The sequence below is a fragment of the Planococcus citri genome, chromosome 3 (assembly GCF_950023065.1).
Source record: "Planococcus citri chromosome 3, ihPlaCitr1.1, whole genome shotgun sequence".
Classification (NCBI taxonomy): domain Eukaryota; kingdom Metazoa; phylum Arthropoda; class Insecta; order Hemiptera; family Pseudococcidae; genus Planococcus; species Planococcus citri.
Genome location: NC_088679.1, coordinates 80048579 through 80074084, shown reverse-complemented (window position 1 = coordinate 80074084; position 25506 = coordinate 80048579). Strand labels below are relative to the sequence as shown.

At 34.0% G+C, this 25506-nt stretch overlaps 1 protein-coding gene across 1 annotated transcript; it reads right to left on the bottom strand.

Annotated features, from left to right (window-relative positions):
- Window positions 1-361: 361 nt before the first annotated feature.
- On the bottom strand, window positions 362-24575 carry rempA (intraflagellar transport protein rempA). The gene is made up of 23 exons (XM_065355766.1): window positions 24120-24575; window positions 23290-23445; window positions 22643-22867; window positions 17838-18096; window positions 17243-17418; window positions 16842-17034; window positions 12541-12755; window positions 12136-12316; window positions 11824-12049; window positions 11312-11527; window positions 6139-6295; window positions 5880-6017; window positions 5653-5801; window positions 5378-5555; window positions 4998-5284; window positions 4634-4910; window positions 1883-2043; window positions 1658-1802; window positions 1393-1578; window positions 1073-1291; window positions 837-991; window positions 553-761; window positions 362-477 (listed from the first exon to the last, which is right to left on the bottom strand). Exons 2-23 carry the CDS (start codon window positions 23434-23436, stop codon window positions 386-388), a joined length of 4191 nt encoding a protein of 1396 aa, XP_065211838.1. The 5' UTR covers window positions 23437-23445; window positions 24120-24575; the 3' UTR covers window positions 362-385.
- Between the last annotated feature and the right edge of the window lie 931 nt (window positions 24576-25506).

Below are 25506 nucleotides of genomic sequence, written 5' to 3'. Positions count from 1 at the left end.
TCACCTATTAACTACAATTAATTATAATTTTGTACCTATTGCTAGATGAAATGGATTTTGAAAAATGAGACCGATATCAACTTAGTCATTGCGTTTTTCAAAACCTCAATGTAGGTATTTATTTTCTATGCATGTAAACATATTTATTGTTTTATTAGTACGAATGTTGAAATAATATTTTCCCAAGTATTCGGTATTCCTAAAATCTTTGAGGATTCATCAATGTGATTAATTTACTGTTTATTGTTCAACGAACTTCTTTAAATGCCAGTTTACTACTTATATGATTTGAAATTTTCAATGGAAGATTTCGAACACTCTTGCACTTGGTGTAAGGTAATAAAAGTTGAACAAAACGTGGTAAAATACAAATGTATAAATGATTTTATTGAGTAATATCAGGAATTTCATCGAGATCATCCGGAAAGTTGTTTCCATCATTGGAAGATTCTTCTATGCCGAGCTTTTGTAAAGCTTCTGTAACAATATAAATTATGACACGTACAATTAGGTACTTTTATGATTAAGTACTGGATAAGAATTGAGAGTAACCTTTAGGAACAAAATAAGCCAAATTATCATTAGGCAAATTTTTCTTCATTTCGATCGCTAATTGAGTTGCAGCATTCAAGTTGTTATTTTTCATCAAGTGCTCGATCATTAGAGAATAAATATCGCCTTTTCGAACTAATTCCAAATCCGCTGACAGTAATTGCCGGCATTGTAACATGGCTGCTTCGCCTTCGCCTTTTTCATATAATCTGAAATGGAAGGGAAGTATTATTGAGCGAATTTTAATTTTCTTGGGAATCAGATCAATAAAACTAGGTACCTACCGTCTAATTTCTAGAAATTTTTTCACCATTGCAATTTTTCTAACTACGTATTCCAATGCTTGACCATATTGATCGCGATCTTTACTAAGACAACGAGATGCCTCGTTCAAAGCACCCAGACTTTTCTCGTAATTTCCATATTCGTCCACTTCCACCTGTAAATTCCCATCGCAGAAAATGTAAAGTAGATTTACAACTTTCAAGGTTCTACTTCTGTTGAAAGGTAATCATCTTACTTGAGCACAAGCTACGTAAAAGTTGGCTAACAAATGAGGTGCTTTTCCTTTTGTGTAAAAGTTGACAATATGTTTCAAATATTCGGGTTGAATTTGCCAGTCGAGAGTTTGTAGGTAATTTGCCGCCATGATGTAGATTTCTTTTTCACGTGAGACATTAGTGAAAAATATAATCTTATCTGTATCTCCCGATTTAAGTAGAGCTTTCATAGCTTTCACCTAACATATTATTATGAAAAATTGAGAGAATGTTAAGCGCACGAGTAGAATTATGGTCTAGATTGATTGAAAATTTGTTGGGTTTTTAATTATTTTTTTACCTTGTTACCAGCTTGAGTGAATTTTTTGGCTGCCAAGTGATAATCTCCTAAAGTGAAGGCGTATTCCCCAATTTGATCCAAGATAGGAATTTTATCTGGATAGTTGGGCGGTGGTGTCAACAGATCTCCGAGCTCTTCAGTCAAATTAACTCGCCTTTTATGACACAAAGTCACTGCTTCTTTATACTGTTAAATAATTATTGAACAGAATGAGCTTTTGACCTACCACAACCGCTGGTGATGTCTTATCCTATTCATTACGTACTTTTTTAGCCATCGCTAGCAATTTCACTGCTCTATGGTAGTCTTCTTTTCGAGCAAAATATTCGGCACATTTATCTAACAAGTCGATTTGTGATTCGGAATTCAATTCTGATGAAATTTGTTCCACCGAATCTGCCAAGTCGAATCTGAAAATTATTCATTCAAGTTTTAATTTTTTTCCCCGTTCAAATTGAAGTTGTACACTGTACAGTTATGAGCAACTTACTTGATGGCTAAATGCAAAGCACGATGGAAATTTTTTGCTTTTTGGTATAACATCACAGCCTTAGTAGGATCAGCTCCTTCGAAATATTTTGCAGTTTCTAACTTATCACGATCTTCAGCGTGTAGTGAAATCTGCCATAGTTGATCATCCAGTCCATTTTCCTGTGCGAAAAGTAGAAAAGTTGGATTTTTTAATTTTTAAGACTGATTCAAAAGTTATCAGCATTTTATATAAAGAAATGAACAATATTATTTGACAATTTTGACACTTTTTGACAAAAATTGCACTTTTCGACAATTTTGACGATACCTTTTAACAATTTTGACAAAAATTGACACTTTTTGGCAATTTTGACAAACATTGGCACTTTTTAATAATTTTGACAAAAATTGATGCTTCTTGGAAATTTTAACAAAAATTGACACTTAATGACCTTTTTTGACAAAAAATGACACTTTTTAATACTTTTTTTTACAAAAATTGACACTTCTGACAAATTTTGACATGGTTTGACACTTTTGACAAAAATTGCACTTTTTGACAAAATTGACACTTTTTGACAATTTTGACAAAGATTGTTTTTTTTTTATGATTTTGACAAAAGTTGATGCTTCTTGGAAATTGTAACAAAAATTGACATTCAATGACCTTTTTTGACCAAAAAATGACACTTTTTAACACTTTTTTTTTTTTACAAAAATTGACATTTCTGACAAATTTTGACATGGTTTGGCACTTTTGACACTTTTTGACAAAATCAATACTTTTTGCACTTTTTGACACTTGTGACAAAAATTAACACCGGTTTGGCACTTTTGACAAAAATTGTCACTTTTTGACAATTTTGACAAAATTGACTCTATTTGACAAGATTGCACTTTTTGACAAAATCAGCACTCTGTACTTTTTGACAATTTTGACAAAACTTGCGACACTTTTTGACTACTGTCACCAAAATTAACACTGTTTGACCATTTTGCCAAAAATTGACACTTTTTAATGTTCTCCCAAGACACTTTTTGACAACTTTTTCAAAAATAGTCATTATTTAACAATTTTGACCCTTTTTGACGATTTTAACAATATTGACAAAAATTGACACTTTTGACAAAGATTGGCACTTTTCAACAATTTTGACAGAAATTTATGCTTTTTGGCAATTTTAACAAAACAACAAGTTTTTTTTAGCAATCTTGGCAAGAAACTGTTTGATGATTTTGGCAAAAATTGACACTTTTGGACAATTTTGACAAAACTTTTGATGTTTTTGACACTTTTTGATACTTTTGACCAAAATTAACACTTTTTTTTGACAATTTTTACAAAAATTGACAGTATTTGACAATTTGAACAAGGTTGACATAGATTAGCACTTTTTAATAATTTTGACAAAAATTGATGCTCTTTAACAATTTTAACAAAAATTGATGCTTCTTGAAAATTTTAACATAAAATTGACACTTAATGACCTTTTTTGACAAAAATTGACACCTTTTCACACTTTTGACAAGATTGCACTTTTTGACAAAATTGACACTTTTTGACAAAAATCAACACTTTTTGCACTTTTTGACAATTTTGACAAAACTTTACACTTTTTGACACTTGTGACAAAAATTAATACTGTTTGACACTTTTGACAAAAACGGACACTTTTTGACAATTTTGGCAAAATTGTGTCTATTTGCACAAAATTGCACTTTTTGACAAAACTTGACACTTTTTGACACTATAGTCACCAAAATTGACACTGTTTGACACTTTTGACCAAAATTGACACTTTTTGACAAAATCAACACTTTTTGCACTTTTTGACACCTGTTACAAAAATTAACACTGTTTGACCATTTTGCTAAAAATTTACATTTTTTATGTTCTCCCAAGACACTTTTTGACTACTTTTTCAAAAATTGACATTTTTAAAAACAATTTTGACACTTTTTGACAATTTTAACAATTTTGATAAAAATTGACAATTTTAACAATTTTGATAAAAATTGACACTTTTGACAAAAATTGACACTTTTGACAAAGATTGGCCCTTTTTAACAATTTTGACAGAAATTTATGCTTTTTGGCAATTTTAACAAAACAACAAGTTCTTTTTTTAGCAATCTTGGAAAGAAACTGTTTGATGATTTAGGCAAAAATTGGCACTTTTTGACGATTTTGACAAAGATTGACGCTTTTGGACAATTTTGACAAAACTTATGATGCTTTTTCACACTTTTTGATACTTTTGACCAAAATTAACACTTTTTTTTGATAATTTTTACAAAAATTGACATATGTGACCCGCTCAGACAAAACCACCCATTTAGAGGAAAAAAAGTGCCCGAAATAATGACGTTTGAAATGAATTCTAAGGGTTCAAAGATCAGATTTTTCAGAAATAAAGATTTTTTGAAATTTCGTCGAAATGGTTGGTTTTGTCAGAGCGGGTCACATATTTTGACAAAGATCGGCACTTTTTAATAATTTTGACAAAAATTGATGCTCTTTAACAATTTTGACAAAAATTGATGCTTCTTGGAAATTTTAACAAAAATTGACACTTAACGTTCTTTTTTGACAAAAAATGACACTTCTTAACACTTTTTTTTTTACAAAAATTGACACTTCTGACAAATTTTGACATGGTTTGACACTTTTGGCAAAAATCAACACTTTTCGACAATTTTTTACGAAAATTGACATAATATGATATAAGGTCATTGGTAGTTCCTTTTGCTTCGAAGTCGAGACACTTACTTTACAGATACGTATCGCGTTTGCATACCCATTCGATTTAAGGAAAAAATTGACCGCATTTTCTGTTTGCCCGACGCTTTCGTAATGCCTAGCCAAATGATAACAGGCGGCTGGATCATTGCTCGTGTCAGCTACTTCGGCAGCTTGTTCGATGTTTTGTAAAAAGCAGTGAATACGCACGATTGAATAATAGTCTTTGGCTTCTTCGTAGTATTTCATGGCTAATTCCATGTTTCTGGTGCTTTCGACGTATTGAGCCCACCATTTCATTAAAGCTCTGATGAACCAAAAAATTCACTCGTGATTATGTAGGTAAGTTAAAAAAGTAGAAAATGATAATTATATAATATTATGCAATTCTTACGGATCTTTGGATTTTTGAACGTATTGTTCCAAAGCTACCGGATTATGCAGGAGTAATTTCGGAACATGTTTTCGATACGTGTTCGCCATTTCGTACATTTTGATCGCCTCGTGAATATCGCCTTTCTTCTCCAAATATCTTCCATACGCGTCGTAAGTATTGCGTAAATTGATACGATTTTTCTTCTCAGCCAATAAAATCGCCTCGTCCCAACGATTCGCGCATTGGTACATTTTATTCAACAAATCGTATCGTTTGGCTGATTTATACATAGCTTCTGCGTCCTCCTGATGGAATCAGGTCGAAATTTCTAAATTAATTACAAGCGTTTTGATGCAGCTGTATGAGCTGCAGAAGGTAGGTATCTAAATTTTCCATACCAGCATCCCCATATGAATAGCTAAAGCTGCCAATTTCACCTCGATCTGCGATTCTGAAGAAATAGTGCGTAATATTGATACACCTCTGGCATCGTTCATATGCCCTAAACACACCTGAGCCACATCCAGTCTCCTCTTCTTGATACTCATACGAGTGAGATTTGTCCAAACAGCTACACTGCAAGCAGACAATGTAAGCAATTCAATATTTATACTACATTATTATTGTCAATGTGCAACGAACTAATTTAAATTTCAATCTCGCTCCAACATACTTTTTAATCGTGCTAATGGTCTTAAACGCGTCGTCTAAATTACCTATACTCAAATTGAAACTAAATTTGATTATGGCGTTTTTCAACACATCGTCGTCAGCAGATTCTTCTTCAAAATAATTCATTAATAGGTTTTGCACGCATGCGTACTGCAATAAGATACGAGAGTACATTAAAACGAATGAAATCATATACGTGTTATGATTTATTATTGTCATTATTATTACGGTATCAGTTGCAGATTTTTTCAACGTAACGAAGTACGGTATATCGACTCCCAACAGCTTTATGAACTCAGTCGATGTTGTTTTCGTGTCTTGCAACACGACGCCTTTTTCTTTTGAGATAAATAACGTGTTTAGTTTCTAATAAAAAATGAAAAAAATTCACCCGAGAATTATTATTATTAACTAAGTACATTAACATTATTGTTTACTTTTTTTAAAACGTAATTTCGTAACGAAATATTTTTTCAAAGTCACCTACCGGTAAATTGCGACTGGTTTTGTTTTCACTCGAAAACAGAGATTCTTCTTTGCTAGGCTCTTCGGCTGATTCAGCCTCAGTTAGCGTTTTGGTTTCGCAAATCAACATATTCGGTTCGCTCGAATCCCAGTAGTGGCCGGTGATGTATTTTTTATACCTGCGAAATTTGATAAATGCGGAGGTGGAAAATGAAAAACGAAAAAAAACGACGATTTATAAAAATTGAAACCAAAATTTCTAAACCCAAACAATATTGTTTTTTTTGGAGTGGAACATTATGCTTGATAATTTGAAAGGTCGCCAAAGAAACAAACAGCCCCTCCCTCCATTCAAGGCTGAATGAGATCAGTTCAGAGACGGGACGAAGTGGAGTGCCGGGGGCAATTTTCATCCCCCTCCCCCTCCTTCCAGCATTTTTCATGCAAATTATCCGGATGTGGTTCGAACAAATTTTGGAATGGAGGAGTTGGAAGCAAAAATATTGAATAATGTGGAATGTTCAAAAACGATGCTTTTAGTCCGGCATATGACAATAGGAGTAATTGCACCCCCCCCCCCCCCGCCGATCATCCGGGACAACTTTTTTCTTGAAGGGGACATCCTAAGGAACATTTTAAAGCAAACTTGCTCAAAAAAAAGTTGGCCTTACTTACAAAATGGCGGCCATTTTGATTGACAGGTTAGCTGAAATCGCAGATTTTGCGTTTCAACAGAGGACTTGCACGAGATTTTTCAAACCTCAAGTGCTAAAGTGCGTTTTTCGATTTTTGGTGAATTTTTGAAAATCCAATTCAGGCCAAAAATGAGGGAAAAAATCAAAATTTTACCACATTGACCAAGAAAGCTGAAATTTGGGATATACCCTATTTTCGACATGCCAAATCGATTGGAAGCGGTTTCAACCTGTTTTGAGCAGTTCTGGAGCCTGCAGCTGGTTTTTGAAACTCGAAAAAATTTCATCAAATGGAGATGGAAAGCTGAAATTTACTCTACACTCCAATTTTAACACCCTCTGAAGACGACTTCAGGTGGGAGGTTCAAGTCATTTTAGAGCCTCCAGTGACTTCTTTGAAAATTACTGGAGCCTCCAGTAGATTTTTGAAACTTGAAATTCCCGCAAGATTAATTTATCAAATGAAGTTGGCAAGCTGAAACTTACTTCGCAGACTACATGGTCGTTTCAAATGGTTTTGAAGATTCCAGCTACTTTTAGGAAATTTCAATTTTCCAAAAAAACGCCATACAACCTATCAAAAAGTCGCTGGAGGCTCCAAAACGACTTGAAATCTACCAGCAGTCAACTTCGTAGCGTGTTGAAATTAGTTTGCAGAATGAAATTCGACTCTCCATCTCAGTTTGATGAAATTTTGGGGAAATTTCAAGTTTCAAAAATCTACTGAAGGCTCCAGTAATTTTCAAAAAAGTCGCTGGAGGCTCTGCAATGACTTGAACCCACCTGAAGTCGTCTTCAGAGGGTGTTAAAATTGGAGTGTAGAGTAAATTTCAAATTTCCATCTCCATTTGATGAAATTTTGTGAAAATTCAAAGTTTCAAAAATCTGGTAGAGACTCCAGTAGTTTTCAAAAAGTCGCTGGAGGCTCCCAAATTAGTCGAACCCACCTGAAGTTGTCTTCAGAGGGTGTTCACATTGGAGTGTAGAGTAAATTTTGATTTTCTATCTCCGTTTGATGAAATATTGGGGAAATCTCAATTTTCAAAAATCTACTGGAGGCTTCAGTAGTTTTCAAAAAGTCGCTGGAGGCTCCAAAACGACTTGAATTTCACCTGCAGTGCTTTGTAGCGTATTGAATATAGTTTTTAAAATAAATTTCAGCTTTACAACTCCAATTTCATGGAATTTTGTGGGAATTTCGAGTTTTAAAAATCTGCTGGAGGCTCCAGAACTGCTCAAAACAGGTTGAAACCGCTTCCAATCGATTTGCCATGTCGAAAATAGGGTATATCTCAAATCTCAGCTTTCTTAGTCAATTTGGTGAAATTTTGATTTTTCCCTCATTTTTGACCTGAATTGAATTTTCAAAAATTCACCAAAAATCGAAAAACGCACTTACTCGTATGCCCCCTTTGAGAAAAAAGTTGTCCCGGAAGATCGGGGGGGAGGGTGCAATTACTCCTATTGTCATATGCCGGACTATTTTGACAAAAAATTTCAACTGTTCTATTGCAAGGTTTGTATTGAAATCCAAAATCCGAAATTCGCTATTTTTTTCATGGTTTTCTTTATTCTTTTGGATTTTGAAAATTAAATTTAAACAGAACATTTTTGATTTTGTTCGAGCAAAAGTCTTGGAAAATTCACAGTTTGTGAGGTGCAAAGAAATAATTTTCAATTCTACAAGATGTCTAACGCATAACGGTCCTTCAAGTCCTGCAGTAAGGGTTTTTTCTATCGGTTTTTCAATCAGATTTCAAATTATTGAATCAATTTCTCCTTTTTGCGGAATTTTGAAGAAATTTCTTGTAGAAGGGCTCATTTGTCGACTTTTTTAGAAACTTAACTACACATTTTTGAGAGCTCTTGCTCTCTCTTTGCTCGGACTGTTTGCTCTTCTTTTTCCAAGTAAGAAACTTATTGTTAAAATTCAAGAAATGTTCGGAGTTTGAATCAAAAAAAATAAACTTCTCTCGCTGCATAAAGAAACTTTTTTCTACTTCTCAAAACATGAATTTTTGAAAATTCGGGCTCATTTGCTTTTCTTTTTCAAGTTTGAATTTGAAAAAAAATCATAATTCAAACTTTCAAAAATATTGATGCAAAAATAAAAAAACACCTTTCTTCATACTTAGGTACATATCTCTGGAAATACTCATTTTCAAGAGCATTTTTTGCACTTTTGCTTCGCTCAGGCTTGTTTGCTTTTCTTTTTTGATTTTAAACTAAAAAAAAATCAGAATTTGAATTTCAAAATTTTGAAGCAAAAAAATAAACTTTTTATACCTAAGTTAACCATCACACAAAAAACATGTTTTTTTTTATACCTCTTCAAATACCGACTTTAAACAGCTTTTGCACTCCCTTTTTTTGATTTCGAATTTTTCAAAAAAATCATCATTTTGAATTCCATTGTTTTAATGTCCCTTGGAGTACTAATTTTCGAGAGCTTTTGCCTTCGCATCACTCGGGCTTGCAATGTGTTTTATGCTTATTTTTGTGCGGGTAAAGTTATTACATTTGGCAATGAGGAAAATGTTTTATTAAAAAATTTTTTTGTTTTGCAAACAAGACACCAACACACAAGACACCAGACAATGGCTCCTAGATGCAAAAACCAACAGCCAATGACACCAACATTCAAAGAGACACCTTTTGCTGGCTTTATGCCAAGTTTCCAGCCATATATATTTTACAATACAACAACGAATATAAAATTTCCACTTTGCTGAATTTTCTCCGCACTCAGAAGAGTGGCGATACTGTAAACAAAGGTTTGAGCTTGAAATCAACTTGCACGGCTTAGATGACAAACTTTATGCAAATCTAAATTTATTGCTAAAAAGGATTAGTCTGGACTGTTACCACATGGTGAGTGATCATTTTGATCCAAGACGAGTGATAGATTCAACTTATGACAAAAAAGTGCTCTTCCTTGACCCTTTATTACCACCCTACAACTAACTATCTGTCAGAGTGAGTAAAATTTGTCCAAACCACCAGAAAAAAACACGCAAAATATCTCTCAATTTGTAGAAGACCTACATTCAAAAGCAGCGCTGTGCAAATTCAGAAAGACATTAGATAAAAGGTCGTGAGATCAATTCCTGGTTGGCATAAACAACTCGTCAATGCTCGAAAAAATCTTAGCCAAACATCCAGATGAACATGCTACATTTGACGATGTTGTAAAAACAGCCAATCTGAATCTACTCGAGTCAGCTCAACTGCAACACACACATCAATCATCACATCATCAGCTGAAATGGTAACATCAACTCTACACAAATTACTCCCTTCCACGCAGAATGATGTGATGATAATAATTGACGCTTCAAAATATTGTATTCATTGTGGTTGTGAATGTCGCAAATTTGATGTAAAATGACCAGTTGCCCAAAACACATGCCAAAGCTGTGACAAAAACGGTCATTATCAGCAGTGCTGCCAGAGCTCAGGTAAAGTTGAACTCAAAAACTTCAAATCAAAATGTCCCAGTACAGAGCCAACAGCATCGGTAAATGCGATATCAGTGGCACACAATAGTAACAATACCGCTTCTGCGATCTATAAATTTGTTCATGAGGTATTGAATGGTCTCCAACAGAAGAAAAGCCTATTGGCAATTCTTTGTGACTTATATCCAAGGCTTTTGATAGGGTGGATCATAAAATTCTTTTAGAAAAATTGGAGAAATATGGTGTTAGAGGAACACTATCACATTGGGTCAAAAGCTACCTGTCTGATAGAGTTCAAATTGTGAAAATTAACAATAGCACATTTTCTAATGCAGAACCTATTACACAAGGGATACTTTAAGGATCTATCTTAGGTCCACTGTTCTTCATTATTTTTATCAATGATTTATCAACCTATTTTGGATATAGTCTTACAGAATTTGCTGATGATACAACAGCTCTACTAGAAATTAATGAAGGTGTTGACACTGATCACATTCAGGGAATTATAAATAAGTTAAGTATATAGGATATGTAACGTATAGATGTAACACTGTTCATTATGGCAGTTGAAAATAAACTTAAAGCGACGTGGGGGTAAAGTCATTACACCCTGCATAAGAAATGCCCACACCAAAATATTTTTTTGTTATTTAGCACTTTTTTGCTCTGGTATCAGCCCTGTAGGTATCAATTTGGATATAATTCTTAAATTTCCGAAGTAAATTTCTCATTTTTGAAAATTCTTGAAAAATTTCACGGTAGAATAATTCAAATTTGTTCGAGCGAAGCGAAAGCACAAACGTTGAAAAAATTGATATAAATTTGAAAAGTAAAATAACTGATGCAAAAAGTTGATTTTTGCAATTTCAACATATTTTAAAAATTTCAACAATAGTTTTTGGGAAATTATATTTTCAAAACTAGGAATTACCCAACTTTTTTCTACTCTATTAATTTTCCCCAAAAATCCCCTACTTTTCGCCTAATTTTTTCGGAAGGGGGGGTGGTGGAAGGTAGAGATGCGATGTATGGAACTTACCCAGAGTTCTGTAAATCTGTTTCATTGAATTGGTAACTCAGCATTTGGTCACTTTCGATATCCCAGATGTAAATAAAAGGAGATGGTATCAAATTAGAATTTGCGATGGTAAATGACACCATTGATCCGTTGCAATTAGTCCGAATGAGTACCACTTCTCCAAAATCGCTTATAGCTTCAACCAAGTCTTTGGGATGCGCGTGGGATTTGGCTTCTCTGACATGGAACAAAAAAAGTGAAAAAGTGATTACAGGTCTCAGAGTGGCTTGCTTGTTCAAAGACTAGTTCCAGATCCTGTGCTCATTTTCACAATCTTGGAGAGGGGAGGGGAGATATTGGGCCTGATTAGATCAGGAAAATAACTTGAGCAGATCTGAGCATACATCACTGATTAGATTCAATCAGACGTGTCTAATCAGATTTGATTTAATTTGAAGTCATTTCCCTTCCCTCTACAGGAACCTGGACCTAGTGGTAGGAAAATTTTGGAAAATTGAAAAATTCATCCTTACCGACGGGATAAATCCCAAATCTGTAACATCCCGATAATAGTTGCGGCTATCAAATAAGACTGATTCAAGTGAATAGCTATCGGTTGCCCATCGCAGTCTAAATTTTGTTTAACAGTTCCTTGAAAGGTGCATATCAGCAATTTACCATTCTGCAGAACTGAACTGGGCAATATAACGAGGCTCTGTTCGTAAATCACCAGTGATTCGCATTCGCTATTGAAAGTACCTTTGAGAAAAATCCATTCCATAATCAATGAACATAATTTATTTATTTCAATTTTGCCAGATTTGAAATCAAAAAAATGAATTTACCTAGAACATTCAAAGACGAAGTTCCAATGAATTGATACACAGCCACAGTCTTTCCACTCCAAACAGCTACATGGTCTTCGGAAACTGCCACTCCGATTATTTTCAAATCCGTATTGAGTTTTATTTGCGTTTTCTTTCGGCTTACTATAACCTCATTAGCTGACGTTTGAACCCCGCAAACCTAATGCATAAAATCAATGATACCGAATAGTGAATGCATATTCTCTCTAGGACGATTTCAATACTGCGTAATATTCGTATGTATTTGAAACAAAACATAAGTACGAGCTAGATCTACCTAAGCTACGTTTGAAAAAAAGCTCACTCGCGACAAAGTAGAAAAAAAAGAGTTTTTTTTTTTTGGAAAACCTTGACCTGTAATATTTCGCTCTTATCTCTACGTACTCGTTTATTATAATTTGAAGATAATTCGTGTTCTTGTAATATGAACAAAGAATTCTCTGTAACAATGACAGAATGTTGCGAACCCCACGAACTATATAATGCGCTATCCTTCAATTTACACGTCGATATTTCTTCCCAGCAATTCACACCGACTGCCGCATGGTTCTTCTTCCACATTGTAATATTACCGGTGTCTGAACCACCGCATAAGATACCTGATTATTAAATATTATGTACAGTTAATTCGTGTCATTTTAAATATATATAATTAATGCGGACTAGGCATAAGAATTATAAAAGTACAAATAAGTAGCGGATAGGCGACTAGACGTGCATAAATAATGTTAGTTTTCGGCCTACAATCTACAAGAAAGTGATTTGTTTTTTACTTTTTCAACTTTTTTGTACGTAAGTTTGGCAAAAGCTTCGCTGCTATTTTTAAAGGGTTTCAATTTATCCGAAAAATGTAAGTAGAGTGGTCGAAAAGTGACAAAAATATGTAATTATTTTGCTATTTAGATTTTTAAATTCCCATTTTTTTCTTCAATTTTTTATTACAGTTCCATCACATTCATTGAAATTCTTCGTTCAACACTTCCGCATTCCTACTTTTCTCAGCCATTCATTTTCAGGTTTCTATTACCTACTCATCCTGTTGAAATATGAAAATTGTACATCCCGAGGTCATTTTTCTCGAAGGAGGGAGGAGGAGGGTGGTTGAATGTAACTTTCTGATTCCGGAAGATGTGCAAAATCTTCCTTCGTTTGAAAATTTTGAAAAAATAAAGAAAAAATAACTTGAAAATGTAAAAGAGCTCTGCTTGAAATTGAAAATTTTACGCATCTATATACCTTTGATAAGTATTCCAAAAGTTTATAAAAAATTCTTGCAAAACCGTTTAGAAACTCTTTCAAAATGAGCGTGGAAAAATCCATCAACGTGGGAAATATCCCTCGAAAAATTAAGCAAAAATCTATCTAATGTTCGTCAAAAAATTTACTAAAATCTGTCGAAAATTGGAAAATTTTCAAGGATTGACTACGGTTTTTGAAAATAACGTGGTCTGAAATCCGCACGATCAAAATTTTAGCTGCTCAAATTTGATTTTTCGACTTTTGGCGATTTTTTGAATATTCAAAATTGGCCATTTTTTGGGATTTATGCTTGTTATCAAAAATGAGTACCTACATACTTAATGCTCATTCGATAAATATGGTGGAAATTAGTCCTGAAACTGGTATAAATTTCCCTGAACCAAATTTCCTGGTCATTCTCTCTATAGCCTTCGGCGCGATTTTAGATTTTTCCAGAATTCTAAACTTTCTAGATGGAAACCTCGAGTGTGATTTTTTGATCATAATGTTTTCAATTACGACGGGAAAATGCCGGTCAAAAAACACATCTGAGATGTCCGTTTGGAGGTTGGCTCAAATAAAGATTATAATCGTCGAATACTCATTAGTGAGGTCGAGCATAAGCTACAAATCGAATTTCAGCTGCCCAAATGAAGAAATTTTAAATCCCGAAGGAATCGAAAATCACGCTGAAGGCTCCAGAATGGCTCGAAATTGTGAAATTCGGGTGCGGAGGTGGGTGGGAGGTAGCTAGTCTTAGACAAGTTACTCGTACAACTATTTAAGCAAATTTCAAAAATTTCCTCCCTATAATAATTTTGAAATTTCTTTACAAGAAAGGTATTCCAACTGGCAAAACAAATTTTGAACCAGATAGAGAGGAATCGAAAAGGACCCTTGAAATATAGAATGCCATAAGCCGAGATTTCAGGTGCTGAAATTCATTTTTCGATTATTATCTTTTAAAAATTCAAATTGACAAAATTGAAAAAAAATCAAAATTTCAGAAAATTGACCTAGAAAGCTGTAGTTCCGTTTGTATCCTATTTCCGACCTACCGAGTCGATTGGTGACATTTTCACCCTGCTTGCAACGTTTTTTTCGAAAACTTCAGAAACCAGAAATCTACCGGAGACTCCAGAACGGTTCGAAACCATCACCAAATCGACTCGGTAGGTCGAAAATAGGCTTCAAACCAAATTTCAGCTTTTTCGTTCTTGCGTTCTCAAATTATGATTTTTTTATCTATTTTTTTTTTCAAAAATAATCACTGGAGAAAATTTTTGATTTGAACCGTCACAAAAAGATTTTGATAATACGTGCTTAATCGACCGAAAGAATCGCGAAGATGGTAAATCCGAGTTTATAATTGCTGAATTTCATTTTTATCCTATTTACAGCGATTTTTTCGAAAACTGGAAAAACCAAAAATCCGCTGGAGGCTCCAGAACAGTTTAAACCCGTCACCAATCGTCTAGGGTGCTTGAAAATAAGATATAAACCAAATTTTAGCTTTCTAGGTCAATTTGCTGGAATTTTAATTTTTTCTAATTTTTACCCAAAATTGTATTTTTTTTTTTTAATTCAAAATTGGTTCAAAAATGAAAAAAATCAAAATTCCACCAAATTAACATTTTTTTTTCGTCAGAAATTGGTCAACAAATTTTTAAAAATTCGTCAAAAAAACCAAAAAACAATTTCAGCGTGTTAAATTTTGCCTGCTGGTGGCATATTTTGGGGTCCTTCGATCGTCGATCCTCCTATTAGCCCGGCATATGACAATAGGAGTAATTGCACCCCCCCCCCGCCGATCCTTCGGGACAACTTTTTTCTTAAAGGACACATCCTTAGGAACATTTTAAAGCAAACATGCCCAAAAAAAAGTTGGCCTTACTTACAAAATGGCGGCCACTTTGATTGGCAGGTCAGTCGAAATCGCAGATTTTGCGTTTCAACATAGAACTTGCACGAAATTTTTCCAACCTTACAAAGGTAGATCGAAAGATCATGCAAGAATTTATCACCTGTCAAAATTTCAAGGGCTAAAGTGCGTTTTTCGATTTTTGGTGAATTTTTGAAAATCCAATTTAGGCCAAAAATGAGGGAAAAAATCAAAATTTTACCAAATTGACCAAGAAAGCTGAAATTTGGGATATACCCTATTTTCGACATGCCAACTCGATTGGAAACGGTTTCAACCCGTTTTGAGCAGTTCTGGAGTCTCCAGCAGATTTTTGAAACTCGAAATTCCCACAAAATTCTATCAAATTGGAGTTGTAAAACTGAAATTTATTCTAAAAACTAATTTCAATACGCTACGAAGTACTGCAGATGAATTTCAAGTCGTTTTGGAGCCTCCAGCAACTTCTTGAAAATTTATGAAGCCTCCAGCAGATTTTTGAAACTTTAAATTCTAACAAAATTTCATCAAATGGAGATGGAAAGCTAAAATTTACTATACACTCCAATTTTAATACCCTCTGAAGACAACTTCAGGTGGGTTCAAGTCATTTTAGAGCCTCCAGCGACTTTTTTGAAAATTACTGGAGCCTCCAGTAGATTTTTAAAACTTGGAATTTCCCCAAAATTTCATCAAACTGAGATGGGAAGTCGAAATTCATTCTGCAAACTAATTTCAATATGCTACGAAGTTGACTGCTGGTGGATTTCAAGTCGTTTTGGAGCCTCCAGCGACTTTTTGAAAGGTTTTATGGCGTTTTTTTGGAAAATTGAAATTTCCTTAAAGTAGCTGGAAGCTTCAAAACCTTTTGAAACCATTATGTAATCTGCGAAATAAATTTCAGCTTGCCAACTACATTTGATAAATTAATGTTGCGGGAATCTCAACAAGTTTCAAAAATCTACTGGAGGCTCCAGTAATTTTCAAAAAAGTCGCTGAAGGCTCTAAAATGACTTGAACCCACTTGAAGTCGCCTTCAGAGGGTATTAAAATTGGAGTGTATAGTAAATTTCAGCTTTCCATCGCCATTTGATGAAGTTTTATGAAAATTTAAAGTTTCAAAAATCTGCTGGAGGCTTCATAAATTTTCAAGAAGTTGCTGAAGGCTCCAAAACGACTCGATATTCACCTGCAGTACTTCGTAGCGTATTGAAATTAGTTTTTAGAATAAATTTTAGCTTTTCAACTCCAATTTGATGGAATTTTGTGGGAATTTCGAGTTTCAAAAATCTGCTGGAGGCGCCAGAACTGCTCAAAACGGGTTGAAACCGTTTTCAATCGATTTGGCATGTCGAAAATAGGGTATATCCCAAATTTCAGCTTTCTTGGTCAATTTAGTAAAATTTTGATTTTTTGCATTGACAAGTCCTTATCCCTACCTAGACCTACTGATGACAGATGACGCTCTATGACAACTGAAATACATATTTTAACTACTTGAGCAGATAGCTAGGTGCTTAAAGTGCTTATACTTAATCTCATATACCTTTTGAATCTAAATACGACACAGTGGTAAATTTCTGAGGTTCGCCTTCTTCGCCAAATGTGCCATGCAACAAGTATGTGTCGGTAGACTCTACTTCGAAAAATCGAATCGTATATGTATTAGTCGTGCAAGCCAGCAAATCATCCCCAGCCCAGATCAGGACCGAGTCGTTATCCACATCGTTCAATTTCACCTGTAAATTAAATCATACATAAATCTGTAAAGAACCAGCAAAATGCCAGTAACCTCAATTCATTCAAGGAAAGAAAATCCACATCAGCAGATTAAACGTAGCCTATTTAATAACCCAAAACCCTTGGGGGGGCGATAAACCCAACTTTTCAAGGAGCACAGTAAGTATAAGGAAAGCAAGACGATGACCAATTTGATATTAAGCTTACCCTTCCAATATTTTTAAGCTTGCCATCGACTTCTGTATTGTACGTATTCAACGATCCGTCAATCAACATCACGATTAGTATATTTTTTCTATCATGATGCAGTATGAGCTTAATATCATTATCCATTTTCGAAACATTGCTCACAGTGCCATTTTCATTGACGTAATTTATATCATCTGTAACATAACGTATAAGAGTACAGGGTGATCGCAAAAAATTATGATCATTAAATCCAAAACAAAGCAAAAGAAAAACAATAAAACTGGATTTTCCCTACGGAGATCAACATATTACATATTATTGCGCAGAATACCTACATTTATCGCCAATATGCATAATCGAATAGGTATACACAGCAGTGTTGTCATTATGGCAAAAATTCACTAATTTGAGTAGTGATATAAAAATGAAGAAAAAAAAAACTCTCGCGACGAAGGTTGTTTACTTGTAATGAGATGTAACCCGGAACGAATGAATAATTCTAATGCATTTACACGCCGCGCCGCCGTTTAAAACGACTAGCTAGGTAATTGGTTCGTAATAATTAATTCGTCGTAGTAGAAGGTACAGATAGGTGTAGGTAGAGGAGGAGTACCTGGCAACGTAGCCGCATAGAAACAAACATTATCGGTGCTGAATGTTGGACGAAATCCGCCGGTTTTAGGACGCCACGCGCTAAACATATCTAGAGCTTTTTCATCGCCTTCCACAGCTTTTCTAGCCAAACTGTTCACATCGAGACCAGGTTTGGTGTTACAGTATTCTATCGAGAAAGGTATTCCTTGGACCGAGCTTTGGAATATTCGTACGATCAAGGAACGACTGTCGGTTTTCCAAGCGACTATGTTTCCTGACTGAAAAATCATCCGGTTGGTTAGTTCCAAATGCATGAAAGTATGCGGAGGCGCGACGAAGTGATATTGTGTCGTGGGGGGGGGGGCTGAAATATTTCCAACGTTTGTCGCCAGACTTTCGCCCTCGCTTTCCTTTGGACCAATTTGTTTCTTATTTTGAATAAAAAAAATCACATTTGGGCCCCCAAAAATCCAAAACAGAAATGAAAATTTTTGAAAGTCAGATAAAAATATGATATCAATCGACAAAATCGACATTTTTTTCCCTATATGAGTTGGCAAATTTTCAGTGGAAACCCCCCCTCCCCCTCTCAAAATCTGCGGATAATTTCATCCCTAGAAATGGGACCGGACCGAATTATAATTGCATCCGGCCCGCATTGGCTCTTGGCGGCCCTGAAAACAGTGCTCAGCACGTTAAAATTTTGATTATTCAGGATATCCAACAGGTAGTGAAAGTAGTGAAAAAGTAGTGAATTTTGTTTTAAAAAAGTACCCAGTGAAAAAACGAAAAAATTCAAATTCGTTCCTTTTTCTCGATCTTTGTTCTGTAGAAAAGAACTGATTTGTCGACTTTTTCAGAGCTTTTCCCTCGCTTCGCTGGGGCTGTCCGCACTTTTTCCACATGAAAGACTTATTGTTCAAATTCAAGAAATGTTCAAAGTTTGAATCAAAAAAATGACTTAAGGAGGCTTAAGGAGCCAAGGGGGATATAATATAATAAATTGAGTTTTGGTGTGGATAGGAAGGGTTGGTGGATGCATTTGAGATGAATTTGTTTGGTATGAGTGTTCTTCTAAAATCTGGGAGTAATTCTGCTGCTTCACAATAAATGCTATTGGAGAGGAATAGGGGGCTCCTATACAGATCCTTAGGGCTGAATTTTGAATTGTTTTTCGGATATTAGAAGTTTTATTTGAGATATTTGCAAAACATGGGCTTCCATACTCAATTTTACTGCAAATTAGAGATTTATACAAGTGGAGTAAAAGTTTGCGAGATGGATTATACTTGGTATTTTTGATTATTTTCAACAGATTTAAGCGTTTCATGAGATCTCATTTTACTTTTAGGAAATGAGGAGTCCATATTGAGTTTTCTATCAAAAGTTGAGCCAAGAAATTTAGTAGTGGCTTTGAATTCAAAGGAGTGTCCTTTAAAGTTGAGAATGAGATTTGGAGAATCTTATTTTTTTTGGTGAAAAGTATACAGTGGGTTTTTGATTCTGAGAAGGTTAGACTATTAGAATCTGCCCATGATTCAATTTTTTCAAGGGTTTCTTGAATTACATGAAAAGCCAGTTGAATATTATTTGAACGAAAGGAAATGTTTATATCATCAGCAAAGATTCTTAGTGAAATGGGTGTGGAAACAACATCGGAAATGTCATCAATCAAAAGTATAAATAAAACTGTGCTTAGAACTGAACCTTGGGGATCTCCATTTTCAATTTCATAATATTCTGAGTATGTATGTATTGTTAACTCTCACTCTAAAAGTACAGTTTGTTAAGAAATTTTGAATAAAGGCGGCCAAATGTCCTTTTTAGTGTGCGTAGCACACTATTGGTTTCGCTTTGAGAAATTGGAAATTGACATTTCAATTACAATGAATGTTCTCTTAAGCTATCCAACCGTTTTTTGTACCTATTGGACACCATTTGAGAATCATTAAGGTGGAGGGAATAGATTAATTTTCATTCAATTCGGATGGGTAATTGCTGAGTAATTGCAATTTTAGTTCATTATTTTAATGCATTAAATCCTAAAAAAGGGAAAAGGGGACTTGTAGAACACCTGCCGCTCATTGTACCCTGCTATATCCCCAGTCTATTCCATCACCAGCTGTGTTTCATTGTACCCTGTTACACCCCCGGTCTGTTAGCTGTAAATTCCAAGTGGGAGTGGTTTGGTGGGGCGTTTACCAAACAAATATATTATTTTAATGCCCTAACCCTCGTAGTGAATTCGTGGCTGAGTGGTTAGGGCATGCAGGTAGGAATAGGAAATTTAGGGACCCAGGTTCGAATCCCCGTGAGGTAAGTAGGTAGGTGACAGATTTTTCGTAGGAAAATTGGATAGGTAAATGCTTTGGAGTTACCTATGTAGTACATGATAATGGGGCAAAAATAATGCTGAAATTGAGTTATGAATTATGATATCATTTGCTAACTAAAAATTCATTTCATTAATTTTATGTCTACCTATAGCCATAAGTATAGTTAGAATTACCTTGACATGAATAATTTTTAACTTTTTACTTATAATTCAAAAATTACTTCAAAATGAGTAATTAAACTAATTTTTGTACAATTGAAACATGTAATTTTTATTATCATGATTTAGTAAAAATTATTAAAACAAAATGATTTTTACTATTGGTAAGTACCTATAGTAAAAATTTATTAAAATGATAATTTTTATGTACTTTATGATTACAGTAAAAATTATTGAATGGGATCTGGTACTTAATTGTGCTAAATACCAGTATTTAGTTAAATTTTTTTGTAAAAATTACCCATATTTTTTTCATGTAATTTAGAGGCAATGCGAATTCTTGACATATTTTATAAGATTTAATTCTTAATTTAGAATAAAAAGCAAGTTCTGAAAATTGGTTTGAAAATTTATAAATTTGAAGACAATGGAAATTCTAAAAAAAATAATATGAAAATTTGTATTTAGAGACGCTGAGAATTCCAAAAATTGATTAAAAGTTCTGTAAGTTGCAGATAATGTGAACTTGAAAATTATATGAAATGAGTATTGTAATATTTATGAAGAAGATGAGAATTCTGAAAAATTGGAGGCAATGTGAATTCCAAAAATTGAGTAAACGTTTTACAATTTGTGGACAATATGAACTTGGAAATTGAATTTGAAATTTTTTAATTTAAAGACAATAAGAATTCTGAAAAATTATTCAAAATTTGACTATTTAGAGGCAATGTGAATTCTAAAAATTGATTGCAAATTTCCTAACTCAGCAGCAATGCAAAATTCTGAAAATTTATTGAAAACTTTATGAAATTGTAGCGATGGGGAATTCGAAAAATTGATTTGAAATTTTGTAAATTTTAAAACAATGGAAACTATGAAAAACAACTAGAAATTTCTTAATTTAGAAGCAATACAAGCTTATAAATTATTCTGAAATACCTATTGTAATTTGGAAAATATGAAAACACTGAAAAACAATTCTTATTTTGAAGCAGTGAGAGTTTCAAAAATTCTCATCACTGTGACATGGTTGATTCACTTATGGACTACCTAGATGTAATAACGGTTATAGCTGTAGAAAAGGCAGCTAGCTACGCACACTTTGCAGCTAAGCAAGCTGTCTAGTTTTCTAATAGAATGTAATTTTTAGAGAATTTTATAACACCAGGCTTTATCATATGCCTTTTCAAGATCAAAAAAGACTGAAAGAACACTTTCTTTATTCTGGAAGGCTGAACTGATTTCTTTTTGGAGACTAAAGAGGTGGTCTAGGGTAGATCTTTTCTTTCTGAAACTACTTTGATATATGCTAAGAGAGTTTTTGGATTCAATATACCAATTATTAAGACGTTTAATAACCATTTTTTCAAGTATTTCGCAAGGAACTGAAGTTGAAATGATAAAATTGTATTTTTGACATCCGCTTGTTTGAAAAATTGTTTGGGGTGTTTGAAGACATTGGAAAAGCAAAAAATTCTAATGTAAAATTTTGCCTCCCTCTAGGCTCCCTTTCCTTATAAAATCTCTAGTGTTTAAAAAATGTCCTGCTAAAGTCCTGATTTTTTATTCTGTGAGCTCATTTGTATTGTTTTTTTAAAAATAATTTTGATTGAAATTAAAAAATACTTTATATAGAAATTTTTTTCCAATTTCAATTTTTTTTAAAAATGTCCCTTTGAAAAATTTGACTTTGTTAATTTTTTTGTGTGAGTGGCGGAGGGGGGGGGGGGGGGTGGTCGAGTGGATAGCATTCTGAAAATTTGGTTGAAAAAAGGTAGTGAAAAAGTAGTGATTTTTTCAAAAAACAAAAATCCGTTAGATATCAATTATCAATATACTAGTTCCTATCATGTTATTGTGGGTAAAATTTCAATTTTTGTCAGCAAAATGACGTGAAACATCCCTTCCCCCCTCCAAATAGCGTGACTTCAATCCGCCCCTGATGTTCAAAAACGATGCTTTCATACTTGACAAAAAATTTGAATTGTTTTATTCCAAGGTGGATGTACTGAAATCAAAATATCGAAAATTCGCAATTTTTTCGTGTTTTTTAGCCTTTTTGGTCTTTGGAAATTCAAATTCAAAAAGAAAACAGAACATTTTCGATATTTCTCGAGGAAGAAGTAAAACTCCACGTTTTTTGATTGGTAATTGTTTGATGTTCTCTGCTTGCACAATCTGTTTCCAACTTTTTTCAACTCATCAAATTTTCCTTAAAAACTCCCAACTTTTCTCCTACTTTTTTTGGTAGGGGGGGGGCTCGTTCGGCACGCCTCTGAATGTACGTTATGTTTAAGTATAAGAAATGAGGTACATGAATTCATTACTTCGTCCATCGAAATCAATCTGGTTCCTAGTTCGGACCATTTTAAAATTTTCACACATGTTTTATGAGATGAAGGCACGTTGATGAAATCGGATTGTCCATTCCATAATTGAATATCGCCACTGGTTAATCCAACTGTTAGAATTTTCTTGTTTGGATGCCACGATAAAACCACAGTGTCGTTGTTTTCTTGATACAATTCATTAACATCGGCCAAAGCTTCTCCCTAAAACGACATAAATGCAAAGAATAATTTTTCCACCATAGCCAGACAATAATAGTAAAATTACCTAGAACCAAAAGGTATACATATATTCGAGTTATTTGTTTGTAGTACTGTCATGTCGCTGATGTAAATACACCACCCGGAAAGTTTTCCAAAAATTAGCATTGATTAATCGCTTATTATCGAGAACAATTATCGTGTAATCGTGAGCAAAGCTTTTAACACATTTATTTTACGTGTTTTTCTTAATTAAGCGCATTTAAACGATTTTCGCTCGTTTTTCTCTCTAATATATTGGAATGTAACGTTTCGCTTTGAAAAAATACGTATATTTATGTCTCGAAAATGTTCCACCATTTATAATCATTTAATAATTATATCCGGTATGTGTGGCTGGACTGGCTGAGCCTGACGATAATTACCAATTGATCAAAAACGGTGACGTACGTCGTTAATGGCTGAAGTGTACGAGTTCCTACAGCTAAAAGTGGCAGTTGATTGTGCCACTGGACGTAGCTTACGAAATTTCCACTTCTCGTGTTCACTTTGAAGTCGAAATATACGCTCATTTTTCTGATCTGAAAAGAGAAATACCAGATTTTTTTTTTCAGTAATTGGCGTAACTAAAGGATTAATACCGCTTCGCAAATACCACTACCTACGTACATATGTATAAGGTGCTCGTGTAAGGAAAATTTGCACCTATGAAGAATAAATATAAATATACGCTGTTGTACGATACGATATACGAGTACCAACCAACCAATAAAATTCAAAACCAGATACCGAAATTCTTCGAACGAGTAACAATTTTATGTGCCTATCTTATAGGTAACCTTGAAAATTAAACGAGAATTTTATACATAGGTAATCGATAATAATAATAATAATGCTCGATACAACTGCATTTGATGATACCGATGAAGTTATTACGTTATATTTGTGATTTTAATGTTTATCTACGTTTGATTACCTACAATGAAGCTGTGTTAGGATGCAGTGGGCTATAGATATTCATTCGTGTATTTGAATTTATTATAATTTTTTTTTCTTCAAAAAATACAGGTTTGATTACATAACGTTATGAAGAATCTGTCTTATTCAGTTATTCTGTTAATTGAGGAAAATGTCGATCTATATTAGCGAGAAAAAAATTAACCTCCAATTTACTACTACATATATTTACATAGTTGCTGTTGTTATTTATTTTTTTTCTATATAAAAATTCATCTCTACTAAAAACAATAATTACCGTAGTAGATGCCGCCGAAAGTTCCAGAAATCAAAGCTGTCTGATTACGAGTATGATGAAAATTTCGCTGCAAAAAACATGTTCGGTGCAGAACGTAGTAAATGAGAAAACTCGTTTGGTAAATTACAACCGCGCAGTTCGTTCAAGTTTTGCTTTTTTCCGATTAATTGCAAGTTACTTCTGATAGAATTTATGGAATATTATACATGTGGATGAAAACTTATACTATACCGATCAGTGATCATAACAAACGGTTGCTATGGAAGTTCAACGTGTTTGAATTTTTACATGGCTATGGGCCTATATTATGGAGGAGTGCTCGTAGATAGTTACCTACGCGTTATCACTGTTAGAAGGTTTTGTTTACGTTTTATTAATGACATTTTCCGAGTAATTTTATACTTACGCCGATAACAACTGAATTTGAATCGCCGGTAGGTTGAAAAATGTAACACCAGACTGGTTAATTACCTACTTGCGATTATCTGATTAACCGAAAAATTGAGAAAGTGCTCCAATTTCGAGCTCGTACATTCAAGGATTATCATAACATAAACATATTTGGTTCACTTGTTGACCTGTTTCAGCGATGAGAGCAAAGGCCTAAAATAAAATAAAAATGCTAAAATTGAACGGGTTTAATGTATATAAATGTCAAAAAATCAATTTCTATACTGAGAGCCAACATAAAAACATGAATAGGTATCGAGATTTGATCATTGAAGAAGAGGGTATCAAGGTATTATTTCAACATTGAAAGTTACAAAATGCTATCTACTTACCCCTTTCATTGAAAAATAAAATTGCAATTTTTTCCATCTCTGTTTGAAACTTTCAAGTATTTTCTACAATTTTTGAGCTGTTGTAAAGGGAGGAATTGCGCCATTTTCCGTCGCTTAGGTGAGGGAAAATTGTTCTCCTTCTACCTTTCGCTCAATTCTCTTACGTAACCACGCTATCTAGCTGTTTAGTTCGCGTTAGTGAAGTGTTTCACGTTATCCGATCACAACTTCAGTCAATCACGGACTCACTAAGCGAGAGCTTAGTTTCCATTCGATAGATAGGTTGAGGTGCGGAGCCCTATCAGTACGTTCGACGTATGGAGCACGTACTTTCCACCTTATAATTACTGGGATATGGAATATCTTTTACGTAATGGACTATCGGATCGGATCGTGGTTACTCAAGAGATGAACTGCAGCATCTCTAAATTCTCTTTTAGAGTCATTCATACTGGACCTGCCCTATCCGGCATGAATGCCCTTGTCCCTGGGTGGTGTTTTTAACACACATTTGCGACTACATGTACTCGCTTCCTTTAAATCAAATCGTAATTCTATTTACGTAATATAGTCAGACTATTTACATATAATGCTTAATAACCAAT